The sequence below is a fragment of the Colletotrichum paranaense genome, assembly GCF_030867605.1.
Source record: "Colletotrichum paranaense strain IMI 384185 chromosome Unknown Scaffold_23.1, whole genome shotgun sequence".
NCBI lineage: Eukaryota > Fungi > Ascomycota > Sordariomycetes > Glomerellales > Glomerellaceae > Colletotrichum > Colletotrichum paranaense.
This window is the reverse complement of record NW_026848981.1, coordinates 435,458-452,469: the sequence shown is the minus strand read 5'-3', so window position 1 is coordinate 452,469 and position 17,012 is coordinate 435,458. Positions and strand designations below refer to the sequence as shown.

The window sequence follows — 17,012 nt, the reverse complement described above, 5'->3', positions numbered from 1 at the left end:
TCACATACGACCATACCCATTGGAAAACTCGGGATCCCGTCCGCTCTCCCATAGATAAGCCAATGAGGGCCGGATTAGTAGTTGGGTCGGTGACGACCAGCGAATACCTGGTGTTGTATGTTTTTGACATTGTCACAATTTTTTTGAAGTTTTCACCGACATTACACGATGTGGCCGAGCAGGCGAACTTTGTTGTCTTCGACTAGGTTGACAAGTTAACTAACTAACATATGACTAATGCAACCTAAGTCTTAGTGAGCATGCACGGACAGCACCGCCTCAGCAGCAAAACAAGCCCTCCGCCACATATCCAATCTCGGCTCACCCGGGGCCTTCGTGGAAGACTTCCCGAACCTCATGACCACGCATATATAACGGCATGGCCGGCCTTATGGTTAACTTCGGCTAGCAACTTATGTAGCTTTCGTCTTGGCAAGCTTTCTCGCTGGAGAATTCTGAAGCTGATTGTGTTGATTCCACTTGAGGGGAACTTGTCTTGGCCGTAGCCAGTTACACCATATCCGCACGAACTCGGTGCAAAGTAAGGTAGTTGAGACAGAAGTCCCAAATTTCTTCAGGTCATCGCAAGAAATCCCGCTATACTAGTCTGTACTCAAGCTTTGCTACGTGTGCCATTCAAAATGCCTTTTAAACGCGTTTAATTCCTAGCTTTGTCATCGGCTTCCCAGGACAGAGATTTAACGTGGGGCCCCATGGGCTATTAATACGACATTAGTATGGAGTAGCTCCATCCGCCTCATCCTAGTCACAATCTTATCCCGTTTATGCTTCCACGCCCTAGTGGGTTCTCAACAGGGAGAAGAACGGCGGAACACGAATCGACCAAGTTTCCGGGTCAAGAAACCGAAGCCAGTCCCATCGGTTGGTCTCCTTGCAGGCGAACACGAACATGCCAAGGCATCAGAAAGGGGTTGACTGATTCTAGCGCGGGGAAATAGAGGAACATCCCGGACGTCTACTTTGGTTGACGAGCCGCATTTTGAACACGAACATGCCAAGAGCGTAGAACGGGCCACCGTGTGACATCAGAGCCGGACCGCATGGGTCAACACCGAAGTTAGAGCAACGGCATCCATATCATCCACTACGTAGGGACCAAGACTAGGCGGAGGGACCCGCCTCAAAGCAGGGCATCTCGTAGGACAGCAGACATAAGAGGTGGTCATGGCCACGATGCCGGCTTCTGCTCCACCTTCTGACCATTTGTCAAACGTATTCGCTTTATCGCCATCCTCACATCTCCTATCGGCTCGTGGCTTGGGCCGTCCTTCGTTACAAATCAACCCATCCGTCACTCGTTCAACCATCCCTTCACTCCACGATGCTGTCCAGCTCGCTCCTCACCCTCTTCTCCCTCGCAGCAACGGCCGCCGCAACCGCAATCCCTCGCGCAGACACCACCTGCACAAACCCAGAGGTCCGCAAAGAATGGCGTGAACTCACCACAGCCGAGAAAGCAGAGTACATCCGCGCCGCCGTGTGCCTCCGCAACCTCCCCAAAGCCAAATACGCCGCCATCGACGCCGTCACAACGCGCATGGACGACCTTGTCTACACCCACTTCGCTCTCAACACCGACATCCACTTTGTCGCAAACTTCCTGCCCTGGCACCGCTGGTACGTCAAGCTACACGAGGATCTCCTCCGGTCCGAGTGCGGCTTCAAGGGAACGCAGCCCTACTGGGACTGGAGCATCGACGCCGACGCGCTCGATACGCAGCACTCCCCCGTCTTCGATCCCGTCACTGGCTTCGGTGGCGATGGCAAGCGCACAAGTAGCGACGTGCCGGGCTTCCAGCGGTGCGTCATCGACGGTCCGTTTGCCAACACGAATTTGACATTGGCTATGGGGTGGCCTGATATGAACACGCCCGGAAACCGACTGCACTGCTTCACGCGCGAGTTCAACGGCGGCGAGGGTAATGACGCGAATGGCGATCCTATTATTGGTGATATGCAGGCGGGAGCATACAACTCTAGGACCATGAACACCATCTACGGTTTCGACAGGTTCCCCGATATGGTCTCCATGCTCGAGGGACTGCCGCATGCGCAGAGTATGTCATCTCTTTTCTTACTTAACTTCGGTCATGCTGACAGACTTGCAGTTCACAGCATCATCTTTGGCGACATGGGTCCTGCCACCTCGCCCAACGAGCCTCTCTTTTTCCTCCACCACGGCAATGTTGACCGTGCCTGGGCCAAGGTAAGTCCCGCACACAGCTGAGCGGAATTACACAAGATGCAGTATCTAATTTCCTTCGCAGTGGCAAGGCCGTAACGCTACCCGCCTCGCCGATTACGCAGGCTTCAACAACGCGGACAAGACCATCTCCGCCTCCATCACAGATACCATGCCCGTTTTGGAACTCGTCGACGTCGAACCCGTTGTCAAGGATTACATGGACACCCTGAGTGGCCCTCTCTGTTACACCTATTCATCTATGTAAGAATTGTGTGAAACTCTGGCTTGGATCCATTTATTACGATTCAGAAGTCAGCAGAGGCATGTAAGTGGCTTCAGATTGACAGGCAGCCATGAGAGGTGCGCCGCGCCTGAGTTACACATGTGATCTTGGAAGTTCGGCCGGTTCAGAAAACATCCGCAGTTTAGATATACCCATTTGAATGCAATAATTTTTACACAATCTGTTACTCCATGAATCGGCAGGCTTTGCGTGATAGCATTGACATGATCTCTCTCTTATGTCGTCGTTGAGACCCAGCTCTTGGAACCCTGTCCAGATGTGTAAGTCGGCCGTTCGCTCCGAGCCAACGCCTTGTCCACTCTGACTTCAACCTCAACTTGTTTCTGGATCCTTGATACCTTACCATCCGTCGCATTTATGATGTCCATCTCTGTGCCGTCGTCCCCCTTGTAATGTGGTACAAGACCCCGTTCGCTGTGATTATCAGCGGCGTCGGAGCCACTACTATTGCGAATGTACCCGGCCTTGCTCCTGGGCACACTCAACCATGGCCCTGTCTTGGAACGCATACCACCACCGCCAGTCCCAGATGGCCCCTCTCCTCCGTAACTTTGTAGCTTGCTGCGGAAGCCCAGCTTGAAAGACACGATGCGGATGAGCGGCTGGAGTGCTGGGAAGGACGCGACCCATAGGCCGACATGCCCCTCAAGGTTGGTCCAGATACCAATCGTGGACATGTTAAACGTCCTAGCGACTGGTCTTAGCTGTGTATCTCGGTGTTCCTAGCAGAGTGGCCTGCAAGGCCAGACTTACGGGTCAGAGAGAAATTGACTCTTCTTCATCATTGCCAGACGAACGCAGCCAGTAGCCACGACAAAGATGCCGACGCTGAAGACACATATCACCTGGAATGCCCTCTTCGACCAGAGCATCTTGGTGTAGATCACCCAGATAGGTAAGCCCATGAGGCAGAAGTCCAGGACCAAGCCGACGATCTGGTGCACCACCATCATAGTGTTTTGGTATTCGGACGGGACACAGTTCTTTCCAGGAAAGAAGGGCGGCTTCCACAAATGCCTATCGAAGAACAACTGTCAGAGATTGGTGGCCTTATGACAGGTGACTTAGGAGAGACGTACGAGAGAGGGCTGCACTGGGTCAAGCGGTAGATGACACATCCCAGTGTCTGCGCTATGACGAAGAATCCCGTCGTGTAGGATAGAATAATGAAGGTTCCTGTGCATGATATTAGGTTTTAAGTGATACTGGTAGTGAGATCGTATTGGATGCATACTGTCTTGGCTCAAGCGTGGCAGGAAGGCAACGATTGAGAGTCTCATTAGGCCGGTACCGATGAGGTAGAGCAGGCCATTCGTGACAATTCCCTACAATCCAAAGACTTATGAGCATCTTTGGAGGGATGAAAGAAGACTTTCCAGTTCAGACTCACCTCGAACCATGTTGTGAAGTCAGCCTTCGGGATATACTTGAGATGCGCGCCACTTCCATATCGCACCACTGAGATGGCATTAGTTACGAATCATCTTTTTTGATATTACATAAACTCACGCCAGATATCCATAGCAGACTCTGAAGTAAGTACTGCCTAGATGTGCGCAAATCTCAGTCAGAGACCCAAGTAACTCATCTTCATCCAGTCAAACGGTGAGGTGGCGACTAACCCATGTGAGGAATGCCAGGACGTCGTCCAAACCCAAGGCTTTCGCGATGAAAGCGCGGACATATTGTCTCAATCCCACTATCATAGAAGTGCAAACTATGAGCGCAATATTCAGTTGCAAGATCTTGGGCCCAGCATATCCTGGAGATTCCGTGAAGTGAAGCGGTGAGGTTGCTGCTGTCGCTGCCATCTTGCTGATATTGCAGCCGCGGGGAAACTCGAAAAGCGAGAGAAGAAAAACACCAGAAGAAAGGCCAGGGACAGAAGAGAAGGAGAAATGGAATTCAAACAGCGAGTACCATGTCTGGACTCCAGAATAACAAAGGAAGAATTTGCAATCGAGCAGATGCGTAGACTGCAGGCCGCCCGAGTACCAGGGTATGGGATTTTTCTAATGCATAAGTACCAAGCAAAGGAGTTTCTTCATCATCACCGTGCCGCACACATACATCGCGAAATGTGACTTGATTGTGTCTACCATAGGATTTACCGCGGAATGCACTTCGGACATGGATCTCCGTGTACCCGACTCATCTGGTCTATCCGTACCTGCGTCGGTGAATTATGAAATGCGCTTCGAGTCACTGCTGGCATTTATCTGAATGTGAAATTGCCTTTGCATCCAGCGCAATATATGATGACCCGAGCTGGTGCGAACGAGGCGCTCTGCTTCTTCTGCTAATCTTCTTCTCCACAGATCCTCTCGGAATCGCATCTACTTTACTTGCCTGTACCAGAGCTTTGAAAGCAATTGGTGAGGACGACCCAGGTCTGAATTGCAGTATCATCGAGACTATGATCAAAATCAACAGCTCATCAATACAGGCACTAATTCCGGGTTTGTGGGATTAGCCAAGAATTTTCAGTGGCACCCAATCAATATCAACATGTCCATGAACCATCGAACATTGGCATAAAGATCTCAATTCATAGGAGACTCTTCCCAGACCGTGCCTATTTCTCCCACATTCCGAAGGGCCAACTAGAACGCAGTCGGTTTCAACATGGAGGCGTATCTGCCAAGTGATGGTCAGAAATCATTCCAATCGGCCAGCTTATCCGGTTACCTTGCGTTCGGCTCCAAAGAAAACGAGCGGAGATGATGACCGAACTTGGAAGGCCAATCTAGAAACCCTTGCCAACGACAACCAACAGTCAACAACCAACAGTCAACAACCAACAAACGGCAGACATTTTCTTGCTCTTTTGGTGTACATCTTACGATTACCTACATGTTGTGGTTGTGATAGGGTCGCTTATACTGTCCCTACGGGATGGCTCCACCAACGCCACGAACCAACACAGCTACTCCAGATTTGATGCCACGACTGCAAGTTTGCATTCTGAAAACCTAACTTCTGCCATGAAGCCTCTCTAATTCACTTGAGAAGCTTTGTGGCATTGTGGAGGTCGCCATGTATTTGAGACTTTGGGGTCAACTCAACATCAGGCACGAGAGGCCCGTCAAAGTGGCATTTCTAGCTATTAGCAACGCGGAGTTGGTTGGAGAGCTCTTCGTGACCTGGGGCTCATACGATTGGACAGGGAACCAGCCACGAACGTTCACGGAGACCTTGGCAGGGATAGTGTACCAACCTTCTTTCGACGCCGCACACTAACGCAAGCATCCTGCAGGTTCCTTTCCTTTGCCTGCAGATTGCAAGGATGTTCATCTTTTCCAGCATTCGGCGCTGTCCTCCCCCGAGGAGCGGCCGACATACCGACGAATCATAAGCCCCTTTAGCAAAACCATTTCATTCTTCTCTGTTAAGGATTTGCGATTCGAAACCTGTTCTTCAAATTCATGTGACGAGAAGCTGAGTCAAGTTTGCGATCCAGCACAGAGGAAGGGCCCATGGATTGCGGCACAGCCCGAGCGATCCTTCGAGTATCATATTTCTGATAAACATTGATGGTGGGTCGGCCGACTAAGTTGCAAGTTGCAACTCAACCGCTTCCCGAAAGCTCCGTTGCCACATCCACTACTTAGTCGATGGCAAGGTTACGTCCCACAACCCAGTGTCCTGCAACCAGGGTCGCGATCCATGGCCCGACATGGACCGACAAGACCAGTATCTCTCGGGGTGAAAGTTGATATCCGGTTCCTCTCGACCTAGCGCTTTGCTACCAAAAGGCTGCGTATGCCCATCTCAGAAGCTCGCTCGAAGTCCATCCCCAATTAATCGGACGAGTCCTATGATTGGTCGCGCGTGAAGATAGCCTCACATTCAACGAGTCTCTCGCAACGGCCTCTGTCGCCTTCATCTAGACTTCCGCCATGTGGTCTCTCTCGTCACTTATCTTGGCTGCCGCGTCTTTGGCGGGCTTCCAACTGCAGGGAATCGCTGCCGCTCCTACGAATGAAACTCACTCAGGATGTTGCCGCAACCCTCTCGTCAGACATGAGTGGCGGCAGCTGTCCCTGGACCAACGTCTGGATTACATTCGCTCCGTCAAGTGCCTAATGGCTCTGCCGTCAGAGGGAAACGATCTTTGGCCTGGGGCAAAGTCTCGCTTCGATGATTTCCAGGGTATGCATATCTACATGACGCAGAAGGTGCATTTTAACGTAAGTTCTACCCTCAATGCTTTAGCCAAAGTAAGGCTATATTAGAATTGGAAAGTCTAACGGTTGATCGTGACAGGGTCCATTTCTCCCGTGAGTAGAAGATGTGCAATGCTCGGATCAAGTTTGACGTCCGTTTCAACTGACAGTGCCCAGATGGCATCGTTGGATGCTTTACCTGTACGAGTCTGAGTTACGCAACAAATGCTCATATGACGGCGCACTTCCGTACTGGAATGTCAGCCTAGACAATACTGCGGAAACTTTCGTCAACTCGCCTGTATTTGACAACGTTTACGGCGTCGGAGGCAACGGTCCATACATTGAAGACGTGAGCGATAAAGATGAGTTCCCGGTTCAGAAGCCGATTACAATCCCGGGCAGAAGCGGCGGCGGTAACTTCTTCACTCCAGAGCTTGGCACAGTGGCATCTGGCTAACAGAGTGGATAGGCTGTATTGTGGAAGGACCATTTGCAAACCATACCGTCCCCATGGGCCTTGGTAAGTTGCGTTGTCTAGCCCCAGACGACGATTGAGTTTAAAACTCGCCATGCTGACGGGCTAAGGATTATCTGTCACCTCAACACCCCACTGCCTGCGCCGCGATTTCAGTCTACCCATCATCACGAGTGCCCTTAGTGACGAGGTCATCGACAAGACTCTCGCAGCGGCCACATTTTCCGAATTCAACCTGGCCATTCAGGGGTATAGCATGCAGGTCAGCGGCATGACTTTGCATGCGGGCTTGCACATTGGCATTGGCGGTGCAGTTGGCGATGTAAGCAGCCGTGACTACCTGCTAGACTGATGGTTTCTGGTTGACAACTTGGCTGACCCGTGATCACCCGTTAGTGTGCTGACATGTACTCCTCTCCCGGAGATCCCGTCTTCTACTTCATCCATGGCGCTTTGGACAAGGTTTGGAATGACTGGCAGCGTAGAGGCAAGTTTCCTTTCTTGTCTTACTGGATAGTCGCATTTCTGTTTGTTACTTGCAAGTACTAATCAATACTTTCAACGTTGCAGACTGGCCTGCGCGCAAGATGGATATCGGCGGCCCGGATGTGATATTTGGCTATCCGTTCAATTACACCACGAATCCCGCCTACGAGAATATCACTCTGCAGTATCCCTTGTCTTACCCTAATTTTGGCAAGGATATGATTGTTGCCGATATGATGGATATTCACGGGGGTCCTTTCTGCTACGAGTACAAATGAGGGCGCCCGGGGACGGCCTGCAGGCGATGAAAATACTAATGCTGTAGCGAGGGCATCGATCAGACGCCTCGCTAAGATCAAGTACTGAAATTACCTCGAGTAATAATATAATGTAACATTTGACATTGGACACTCGTTCTTGAGGAAGTGGAAACATTTTGTCGTCACGTAAACTGCTAGATGGGATTCACTGACACGTTGAGAACCTATTATCCCATCCCGATGGAGCAAGACTGCCACCAGCAGGCAGTTATAACCTTGGTAGCGTGCTTCGTTGACTCATTCACACATCCATTAGGCTGACCAAGAAATCTGGATTTAGATCTTTGTGATTTATAGGCTAAACAGCGTTGACCGACCATAACCCTTGGCGATTCGCTCCCGGGGTTTAGGAAGCCCCCACCAGCGGCGGGATATCCGAAAGCTAACGTCGGAACTCCATACGACACGTGCAAGTGATCAGCCTCCTTTCTTCTCTCCTTTTCTAAAAGATGATTTCTTTCTTAGCTCAGATTCGGCGAACGGCATAACGTTTTGGCTTGCGTCTGTCCAGACCCGACTTCGGCTCGAGGAGAGCCAGGAATGAAAGGCCACGTACCTTAGGGCCAGTCTCGGCTACTCGTAGGATCCCAAAGGCAGTCACTTAGAGTCATGGTAGCTTCTAAGATCAAAACACTACAGGTTGAAGTTCACGATCCAACCGCCCCCAGCCATATCAAATGAGGAGGAACGTGTAAGTTTCACCGGCTGGGGACAAATGCCGTCCCACCACCTCAGCTCAACGTGCATGAACCCCCTCATCCCATCCGCCACACTGAGACAACACACCAAGCTTTTCCTTGTAGATGAGGAAGGCGTGCGCTAGGCGCCCCAAGCTCCAAGCTGGGAACGCCACGCTCATATCCTCTTCTACGGTCTCACCTCAGCCGCAGAGGCCCAGCCCCACGGCACCCTCAACTAGCGTGACCACTACCTGGAGCCTGGAACGCAGCGTGTAAGCACTGTCATGCCGCAGGAACATCTGCCGCTTCACCCTCTAGAATGCTCTGGCTTGTTAGTGTCGTGTCCCCGTTCCCCTTGCTGGGTCGCGTGGCTGATCCAGCGTGGTGGTTCGCTTACTTAGTGTGGGAGCCCAGCGGCAGCTCTAGTGCCGAAGATGGCGCAGATTAATGAAGCTTGAATCTCCGTATCCATACGAGATAATCCTCTGGATTCGACCAAACGCTTGGAATTAGGCTTGTCAGCTTATAGCTTTGTTCCACAGACGTAGGTATCCCAACTGTGATGTTAGCTTCAGACAACCACTTTCAGCCCTCACCACGCCGTTGGCGCCGCTAAACCCCAAGTGCTCATGTTTGCCGGGCAGGGCTGACTGTCTAAACTCAGTTGGGCCTGTTTGGTAAACGATCTCCATGGTAGAGTTCAGGAGATCAGCGATGCCCAAACTCTCCTGGCTGGTCGGGGGATACGCCGCTCCCGCCGTGTTCCCCTTTGGAGATTATCTGGTGGCGTATGGCACGCTGCAATCACCCTAGTGGTCGTAACTTAAATGGCAATCGTCTCCCTTCCCCTCAATTCTGTTGTCGATCTTCATGATTCCCATCTTTCCCAAGTCGTGGATCGCATCGCCAGATATCATGGCGCCCACAATCGATACCCTCATCATCGGCGCAGGTCCCAGCGGACTCTGCGCTGCAAAGACACTCCTTCAGCATGACCCGGTCGCCGAGATACTCATCCTCGATGGCCGCGCCTCGGTCGGTGGTGTCTGGTCGAAAGAGCAGATCTACCCGAACCTGAAGACGAACAACCTTGTCTCGGCGATCGATTTCTCAGACTTCCCTATGGACCCCGAGCGCTTCGGGGTCAAGATCGGCGAACATGTTCCTGGCAAGGTCATGCATGAGTACCTTGTCGCATACGCAAAGCACTTTGACGTCTGGGACAAGATCCAGCTAAACACAAAGGTCGTACGGGTGACTCGCCCAGAAGATGAGGGGCAATGGAATGTCGACGTTGAGGAGAACGGCGAAGCAAAGACCGTGACCTGCACACGGCTCATCGTCGCGACTGGCGTTCTCACCGTACCGCACATGCCCGACATCACCGGCTCCGAAGACTTCAACGCTCCCATCATCCACTCTTCCGATCTTGGTCCCAAAGCAGAACTGTTCTCTTCTCCCGAAATCACGACCGTTGCAGTCCTTGGCGGGAGCAAGTCCGCCTACGACGCCGTCCACTTGGCTGCATCTACAGGCCACAAGGTCCGGTGGCTTATTCGTCGTTCCGGCCGCGGACCTGTGTGGGTTGCACCGGCGTTCACGCAGCTCGGGCCGTTCAAGGTCTGGCGCGAAAGGCTTGTGACTAGGAGAATCTGCGCGTTCATGTCGCCGTGCGTGTTTCCTGACTTCTCAGGTCTCGCATGGGTGAGACGGTTTCTGCATGAAAGCGCTGTGGGCCGCGTGTTGAGCAAGACTTTCTGGAAGTTGATCCGTCACGACACGATCAATGATTGCGGATACCAGACGGACGAGAAGACGAAGGTGCTGCAGCCGGAGCAGAACATGTTCTGGTAAGCTTAGCTGCTCATTATGGTTGTCAATAGCTTGGTAACTAATCCCATTCCTTCCACAGGTACGGCACTGCTTCTGGTATCCTCAGCTTCGACGACGATTTCTTCGACTATGTCCGCAACGGCACGGTCCAAATCTACCGCGAAGACATCGATCACCTATCCGACCATAATATCCACTTCACCGACGGCTCAAGCATCTCCGCCGACCTCTTGGTCACATCAACCGGCTTCTCAGCAAAGCCAACCATCAACTTCGAACCTGCATCTCTCCATTCCGATCTCGGCATCCCCTCCACATCTCTAGGCCTCAAACAAGAAGCATTCTGGAACGACGCAAACGCAAAGGCAGACGCCGCCATCGGCGCGCGCTTCCCACGCCTCCTAGACGGCCCTTTCCAAAGCCCCACATCCTCAAAGACAAAGTCCTTCAACCCCGGTGCGTCAGCAGAGGTTTCCTACACCCCCTGGCGCCTCTACCGCGGCATCGCTCCCCCAGGCCTCGCCGCTCGCGACGACCGCTCTCTCGTCTTCCTCGGCGCCTTCAGCAACCTCGCCAACATCATGCGCCTCGAGGTGCAGTGCCTCTGGATGCTGGCGTACTTTGAAAACCGGATCCCCAACTTTGACGTCGACCGCCGCGCGGGCCGCGTCTTTGAGGAGACGGCGTTGTTCCAGCGGTGGGCGCAGCACCGGGCGCCGTACGGGCACGGTCGGTGTTATCCGGATCTGGTTTTCGATCAATTGCCGTATTGGGATATGTTGCTCGGCGATGTCGGGGTGGAGACGGCGCGGAAGGACGGCATGTGGGCCGAGTTGTTTGAGAGCTACACGCCGATGGACTACCGGGGCATGGTGCAGGATTGGATTGACCAGAACCGATAGACGTCTACCTGACCCTGTGACGATGATGATACCCGTAGGTGTAATGATCAATGAACATGCATTAGTAAGAGACCTGATATGTGGTTTAGTCTTTGTGTCCTGAAGCCCGCTGAAGATGTCCGCCTTGTTTTCATCTATCAAATTGCTTGCATGTTATGATGTAAGCCAAGTCCAACTTCAATCTATAGATCATCAACATGGCAGCTAAGAGGAAATATGGCAATGATTCTTGCGCCCGATTTGGGCTTGGCGTAAGCGAAATGCCAATTTTCGACTCAGCCGCTCTGTTCTAGCAACATGCGTCAATATTCCAGAACAGGTCTCTGTCCCCGATGTTGGTGATTTTCCTCGATTCTGAAAGTTAGTACGGGGCTGCCGGAAATCGATCCGCTAGCATTTAGACTTTGACCATGTGATGAACCTTGGCCTGAACGTCGGCACGCCTTATCTCTGTCACATGTAGCATTGCTCATACTAGTCCTAACCTACACAAAGTACTGTTGCAAATGAAACTCACGTGAACGTCATGACTTCTGCTACTTTGAAGTACCGAAAGGTAGTTCAGCCAATTGGAGCAGGAAGTCAGCAGCCTACTGGGAGCCTTCAATTAACACAATGCGTCTCGGAAGTAAGGGGTACGCCGGGAATCCTATTGGCACAATCCTACAATAGCAGCTTTTGCTGATTGCTCGTCAAATTTACGTTGAACCTTATTCCCTCTTTACCTCATCAGGAGAAAGGCTCAATCTCATGTTTATGGGCAAGCTTTCCCATGTGATATCCAGCTTCAGAGACGTAACATGGGCTGCAGCAGTCGGTATAAGAATGCCTTAGATGTCTAGCGCAACTGACTAGCCTCAGCAATCGGTAAGGTGGAAGGAGCTGAAGTTGTGGAAAGTGATTGGAGAAGTTTGCGATGATGAATTACTTTGAAGACGGGAAAGACCAAGGTTACATGCACTACGCTCCAAAACTCGTCTACAAGAATGATTTACTGACATTTGCCAGTCCTTGATGAGATGGCTTTTGACGAAGGCCAGAGATTTGAGTTCCTCATTGCTCTCTCCGAAGACGACTATTCCAAGCAGGAGACCATGTCTGACTTTCAGCCCGAGCCCGCTCAGCCCGTGAACTTCAATGCTGATGCGCTCTCTGCCGACCAAGTCTACTGTCAGGTGTCCTCAGAGTTGCCAGCGGGCGGTTCGGTCAGTCCACAGGCGGGCTGCGGCACTCCCAGTGCATCCAATGCTCTTTAGGGCGAATGCTCGGGACACAGCCAATATCCCCTGTTTGTAACTGAACCGGATCGTTCGAGAGTGATTGACGATCAAAACGTATCAACACATTCGTTCATTGGCTTGGTACGCCCAAAGGACGTGGTTGACTTTCCCATCGTTGAGGAAGGGAAAGAGACCACGCAGACGGAGTTTGAAGAGGAGGATATACCCCTTGGGAACGATGAAAACTCCTGGTACGGAGTCTACTTCTGTACTTCGCCTGGGTGTGACATATTGTTTTCCACACCTGGCGCTAGGAGGTGAGCTCTTCCAAAAATAACAAATACTACTCAGCTCGACTAATGATCTGGTCAGGAAGCATTTCAGGACCCATTGCACACCTGTGATCTGTCCGGTGTGCCCGAAGCGAATGGCCTGGCAGAGAGATATGAGGAAACACTACGATACTCATTTCAAGCGGCCGCGTTACCAGTGCCGGTGTGGAAAGGATTACTCCAAAATGGATAATCTGAACAAGCACATCAAGTCCAAGACGACATCACAGCAGATGGTACGGACGGAATCCATGCGATCGAAGCTTTGAGCATGCACTTTGTTTTTTACAGACTCCTTGTGCTGCAAGATGTTTTCTTTTGGTTTGAAGCTGAAAACAAAAAAGAACAACAAGAAAAAACTTGAAAATTCAAACATGTAAAAAAAATCAACACAGACAATAAGTGCGGAAGAGAGATAGCAGAAATATAAACACACTCGTTTGGCGTCAAATTTTCTAGTCCCTGCTACATCAAAGCTGAGCACCGCCGCCATCATCATCTTCGCCTTCATTATCTTGGAGAGTAATACCGTTCTCGAGATTTTCAATGTCGCCAGATCCATGTTCCGTCTGGACCGCCCCTTGAGACTCGGTTGAAAGATCTAGTAGTTCGATAGCGCTGTCCAAGCTGAAAACTGTTGAGGAAGCAACGTATCATGTCAGCCAATCGGAATCTTGCTTTGCATCGCATAGAATACCCAGGGCGCTTACCTTCACTAGATGGACCGGCGTCACTATCTGCTCCCTCTGTCTCCGACCTTGATTCACTCTCACCAACCAAAGACGCAGTAATCTCCGTAAACGAGTCCGGACGTTGCATCGTCGTCGCATGTAGCTCGCCCAGCCGATCAATCACCATAGCCTTCAAGTCCCCAATAACATCGTTGATGATCTTCCGCTGATTGATCCAGCCAGGGTCCTGCTTTCCGCCCACCAAATTCACGATTCCCCAATTTGGGTATACCTTCTGATGGGCGTCAAGCAGAGTGACCCTAGCGGGATGGTGACGGGCATAAGACTCACAGCCAACGCACGCCGGCTTGCTGCAGGCGACGTAGCGGTCATTCGAAAAGTACCTCCTTCCGCTGTCATAGAAATGATGAAGCATCTGGACCTCTGCGTGGACGCACGGCTCGAGTGCACCCTCTTTGAACTTGTCCTGGATCTGGTCTTCAATTTTGACTTGGGTATCCAGTCGCTGAAGGACGTCCAGGCACGATTCATGCTGGACATCTGTCTCGGGTAGAATGCGGTTCAGGATACGTGGCAACGTTGTGTGCGCATCCGCTTCTGGCACTGGCGCGCTAATGGGACGTTGGACTGCCGCAACTTGGTAGGCTTTGAGAAGTACTTCCATACGGTTACAGTCATCGAGGAGCTGGTTGATACTGCGGATACGGGCAGCTAGACGGCCGATCATGTGTCTGACTGTACGAAACGCCTCGATAAGCTTTTCCGGACGCAGGTCGTTTTCGGTATCTTGGCCGAGCTGCTCGATGCGCCGCATCTCCTCGTCGTTTCGCGAGCGGTATGCTGTCCGACACAGAGTAGCATGGGAAGACATACTCTCAAATTGTCGGATCCACTTGACAACTCGGGCATCTAGAATTCGTAAAACCTTAGTCTCCGTAGGTATTATTGCCTGCGAGGAACAATTGATGACTGACCGATCTCCTCGTCGCTATCTTCCAGAGAAAGACGGCACTTTCTAGCAGAATTACGAAGAATTCTGGCTTCCTGTCGGAGTCGATCAGAGGCAAACGCAGCACATCGAACTAGCAATGCCTCCTCCGCTGTGGCGCGATCCAGTTCGTTGATCGGTTCACAAAACATGCGCAAGGTCTTGAGTACATCTTCAAGGAAATCCACTACTTTGTCTCCAGCGCCCTCGTTTGAAGCAACCCAAAAGACGTAGCAGTCATAAAGGTTCTCGACGGCGATGGCAGTTGCAGTTCTTCCTCCCTTTCTGTAGTCGCAGAGAAATGCCAAGTTTTTGAAGAAACGTCTTTGAACATCCTGCGTGGTGTAAGTTCCGAGCTGGGAGACGACATGCGGGCCGACGATGGGACGGATGATGAAAAGAAGGAGGAGAGCTTCGTAGAGACGGTAACGGAGGCGGGCGTAGGGTTCCATTCGGGGTGTGAGAGCCATTTTTTTGCGATTTCTCTTCTTAAGTTGACAACTGTGATCCGGAAACTGGAGTCGTTGAGTGTGGTACGATCAATATGATTGCAATGATGAACCCTTTGGAGAATCAGCCGAGGATAGTTCAAATCTTTGCACACACAGAATGGCGAAAGCCTGGGAGGACGAGAGGAAGCTGGCCCACGAATGAGGGTCCTCACCAATGAAGGTCCTCAAGAATGAAGGCCTCCACGACTGAGCATCCCCGTCCGTGGGCCAACTTCCCTTCGTCCCCTGAGGTTTCGGAAGACCTGAATGTGGTGTATAGTGATGAGGAATGCTTTGCTGATAATGCAGGAGGCCCTCCAGCGTCGATAGTTTAAATCAAAGGCCGGATCTGAATTGCCTTTGAGTCTGCAGAACAGGTGTGTCACAGAGTTTTGGTCGGGATCCTGCTTCAGCAAACTTTCTTCTACTATTCGACGTCATCATTCAATAAGAAGCCGAGCCTGCAGTACCTAACTGATCACATGATGGTATGAGATAAGGCCTGGAGTTTAGAGTTGCAGACACCCGATTCGAGATTGGACAGTTGTTTAATGCTGCATTGACAGCGCCACAGGGGCCACCTACGGTCGATAGATATTCAACCCTTTCTCTATGCCTTCCGCGACATCAACACACCGCCGGTTCATTTGCACTTCGTCACCACCAAAATCGTCGGCCTTGACCCACCTATTTCAATATGAATACTCACGCTAAGTATGAAATCCACCTCTTTGCCCCAGATACCTCAAGAGTACTCCAAGGCTAGTAAGCCCACCATATGTTCGTTCATAGGCAAAAAAGTTAATGATACCTGCAGGACATTATGACGAGCAAGAGACAAAAGTAATGGACGATCTGGGAATCGAACCCAGGACCTACCGCATGCTAAGCGGTCATTATACCACTAAACCAATCGCCCATGGTATGATCTAGCCCGGACTTGAACCGGAGACCTTCAGTGTGGCAGACGGGAGAATGGATCTCTCGAACTGTTAGACTGACGTGATAACCAACTACACCACCAGACCTTGTTGAAGCAGCTGCCGGAATTTGCAAATATGCATGCAGCAGCAGAAAGTTGTGTGCGTGGGAGGTGTGATGGGAGTGTGGTGGAGATTTGTGAAGCGAAAGTAGATGCAGAGGGCGGGCCGAGATGCAGGGTGGCATCCAATGGTCGACTGCCGTTGATTTGGCGTGGACATGGGTCCATGAGTGGGAATGGGGACTGCAGGGGGATAATGGAACCGAGAAAACAACATTCGCGTCTTGTTGTAAGATGCTTTTCTGGAGCTTTGCTATCGCTATGAGTATCAAGGAACACGATAGTTAGGATCGCAAAGCTCGCCATGGCAACAAGCTAGTGATCCAATATTCTCAGGCAGATGCCATTCTCAAATCTTGAAGAACGTTGTCATGAGTGAGTGAATAACTGTCTAACGGCAACAAGAACAGGCCCTAGCTGTAGGCTCTGGCCAATGATCGCGTCCGAAAGAACCCAATCGCGACCTGACGAGCCCAGAGGCATCATCAACCGCGTCAGTCGCGACTCGAGAGTGGCAGAAAGGGATGCGAACAATAAGAATAAGGAACGCCGCCAAACACGCGAGACGGTCGCAGGCCTGGCCGAGAATTGTTTGGGACGACCGCGGCTGGGACGGGAACGATTGGCTGAACGCGCGGGTGCGGAGCGCGGGGCGGGCGGGGCCGGTAAAGGTGGGTCTAAAGGCGGGGGTGAGCTTCAGCCGCTAGTCTTAAATAGGAAGTGTGTAAACAATAGCTCCATCCGGGCATCAACAACATGCTCATCGATTATCAGGTATGAAAGGAAGGGAGTGGATTGGCATACGAGACACACGATACAGAGTTCAACGATACCTTGATCTTATTGAAGAGAGTGTTCATTCGTAATTATCC

At 51.5% G+C, this 17,012-nt stretch overlaps 6 protein-coding genes across 6 annotated transcripts; 4 read left to right on the top strand and 2 right to left on the bottom strand.

Moving 5' to 3' along the window:
* Positions 1-1,342: 1,342 nt before the first annotated feature.
* On the top strand, positions 1,343-2,471 carry CPAR01_16232 (uncharacterized protein; the record flags this gene model as incomplete). Its single annotated transcript, XM_060500477.1, has 3 exons — positions 1,343-2,078; positions 2,130-2,227; positions 2,289-2,471. The coding sequence occupies 3 exons, from the start codon at positions 1,343-1,345 to the stop codon at positions 2,469-2,471; spliced, it is 1,017 nt and encodes a 338-aa protein (XP_060340958.1).
* A 254-nt stretch (positions 2,472-2,725) lies between these two features.
* On the bottom strand, positions 2,726-4,321 carry CPAR01_16231 (uncharacterized protein; the record flags this gene model as incomplete). The annotated part of the gene is made up of 7 exons (XM_060500476.1): positions 2,726-3,197; positions 3,264-3,527; positions 3,590-3,686; positions 3,745-3,835; positions 3,901-3,968; positions 4,020-4,056; positions 4,133-4,321. The coding sequence occupies 7 exons, from the start codon at positions 4,319-4,321 to the stop codon at positions 2,726-2,728; spliced, it is 1,218 nt and encodes a 405-aa protein (XP_060340957.1).
* Positions 4,322-6,409: 2,088 nt separating this feature from the next.
* CPAR01_16230 (uncharacterized protein) lies at positions 6,410-7,918 on the top strand (the record flags this gene model as incomplete). The annotated part of the gene is made up of 7 exons (XM_060500475.1): positions 6,410-6,700; positions 6,777-6,790; positions 6,854-7,092; positions 7,149-7,199; positions 7,265-7,476; positions 7,551-7,635; positions 7,725-7,918. The coding sequence occupies 7 exons, from the start codon at positions 6,410-6,412 to the stop codon at positions 7,916-7,918; spliced, it is 1,086 nt and encodes a 361-aa protein (XP_060340956.1).
* Positions 7,919-9,510: 1,592 nt separating this feature from the next.
* On the top strand, positions 9,511-11,375 carry CPAR01_16229 (cofactor FMO1 FAD enzyme; the record flags this gene model as incomplete). The annotated part of the gene is made up of 2 exons (XM_060500474.1): positions 9,511-10,490; positions 10,553-11,375. The coding sequence occupies 2 exons, from the start codon at positions 9,511-9,513 to the stop codon at positions 11,373-11,375; spliced, it is 1,803 nt and encodes a 600-aa protein (XP_060340955.1).
* A 615-nt stretch (positions 11,376-11,990) lies between these two features.
* CPAR01_16228 (uncharacterized protein) lies at positions 11,991-12,916 on the top strand (the record flags this gene model as incomplete). The annotated part of the gene is made up of 3 exons (XM_060500473.1): positions 11,991-12,003; positions 12,384-12,580; positions 12,749-12,916. The coding sequence occupies 3 exons, from the start codon at positions 11,991-11,993 to the stop codon at positions 12,914-12,916; spliced, it is 378 nt and encodes a 125-aa protein (XP_060340954.1).
* A 481-nt stretch (positions 12,917-13,397) lies between these two features.
* CPAR01_16227 (uncharacterized protein) lies at positions 13,398-15,077 on the bottom strand (the record flags this gene model as incomplete). The annotated part of the gene is made up of 3 exons (XM_060500472.1): positions 13,398-13,561; positions 13,638-14,528; positions 14,594-15,077. 3 exons carry the CDS (start codon positions 15,075-15,077, stop codon positions 13,398-13,400), a joined length of 1,539 nt encoding a protein of 512 aa, XP_060340953.1.
* Positions 15,078-17,012: the final 1,935 nt, after the last annotated feature.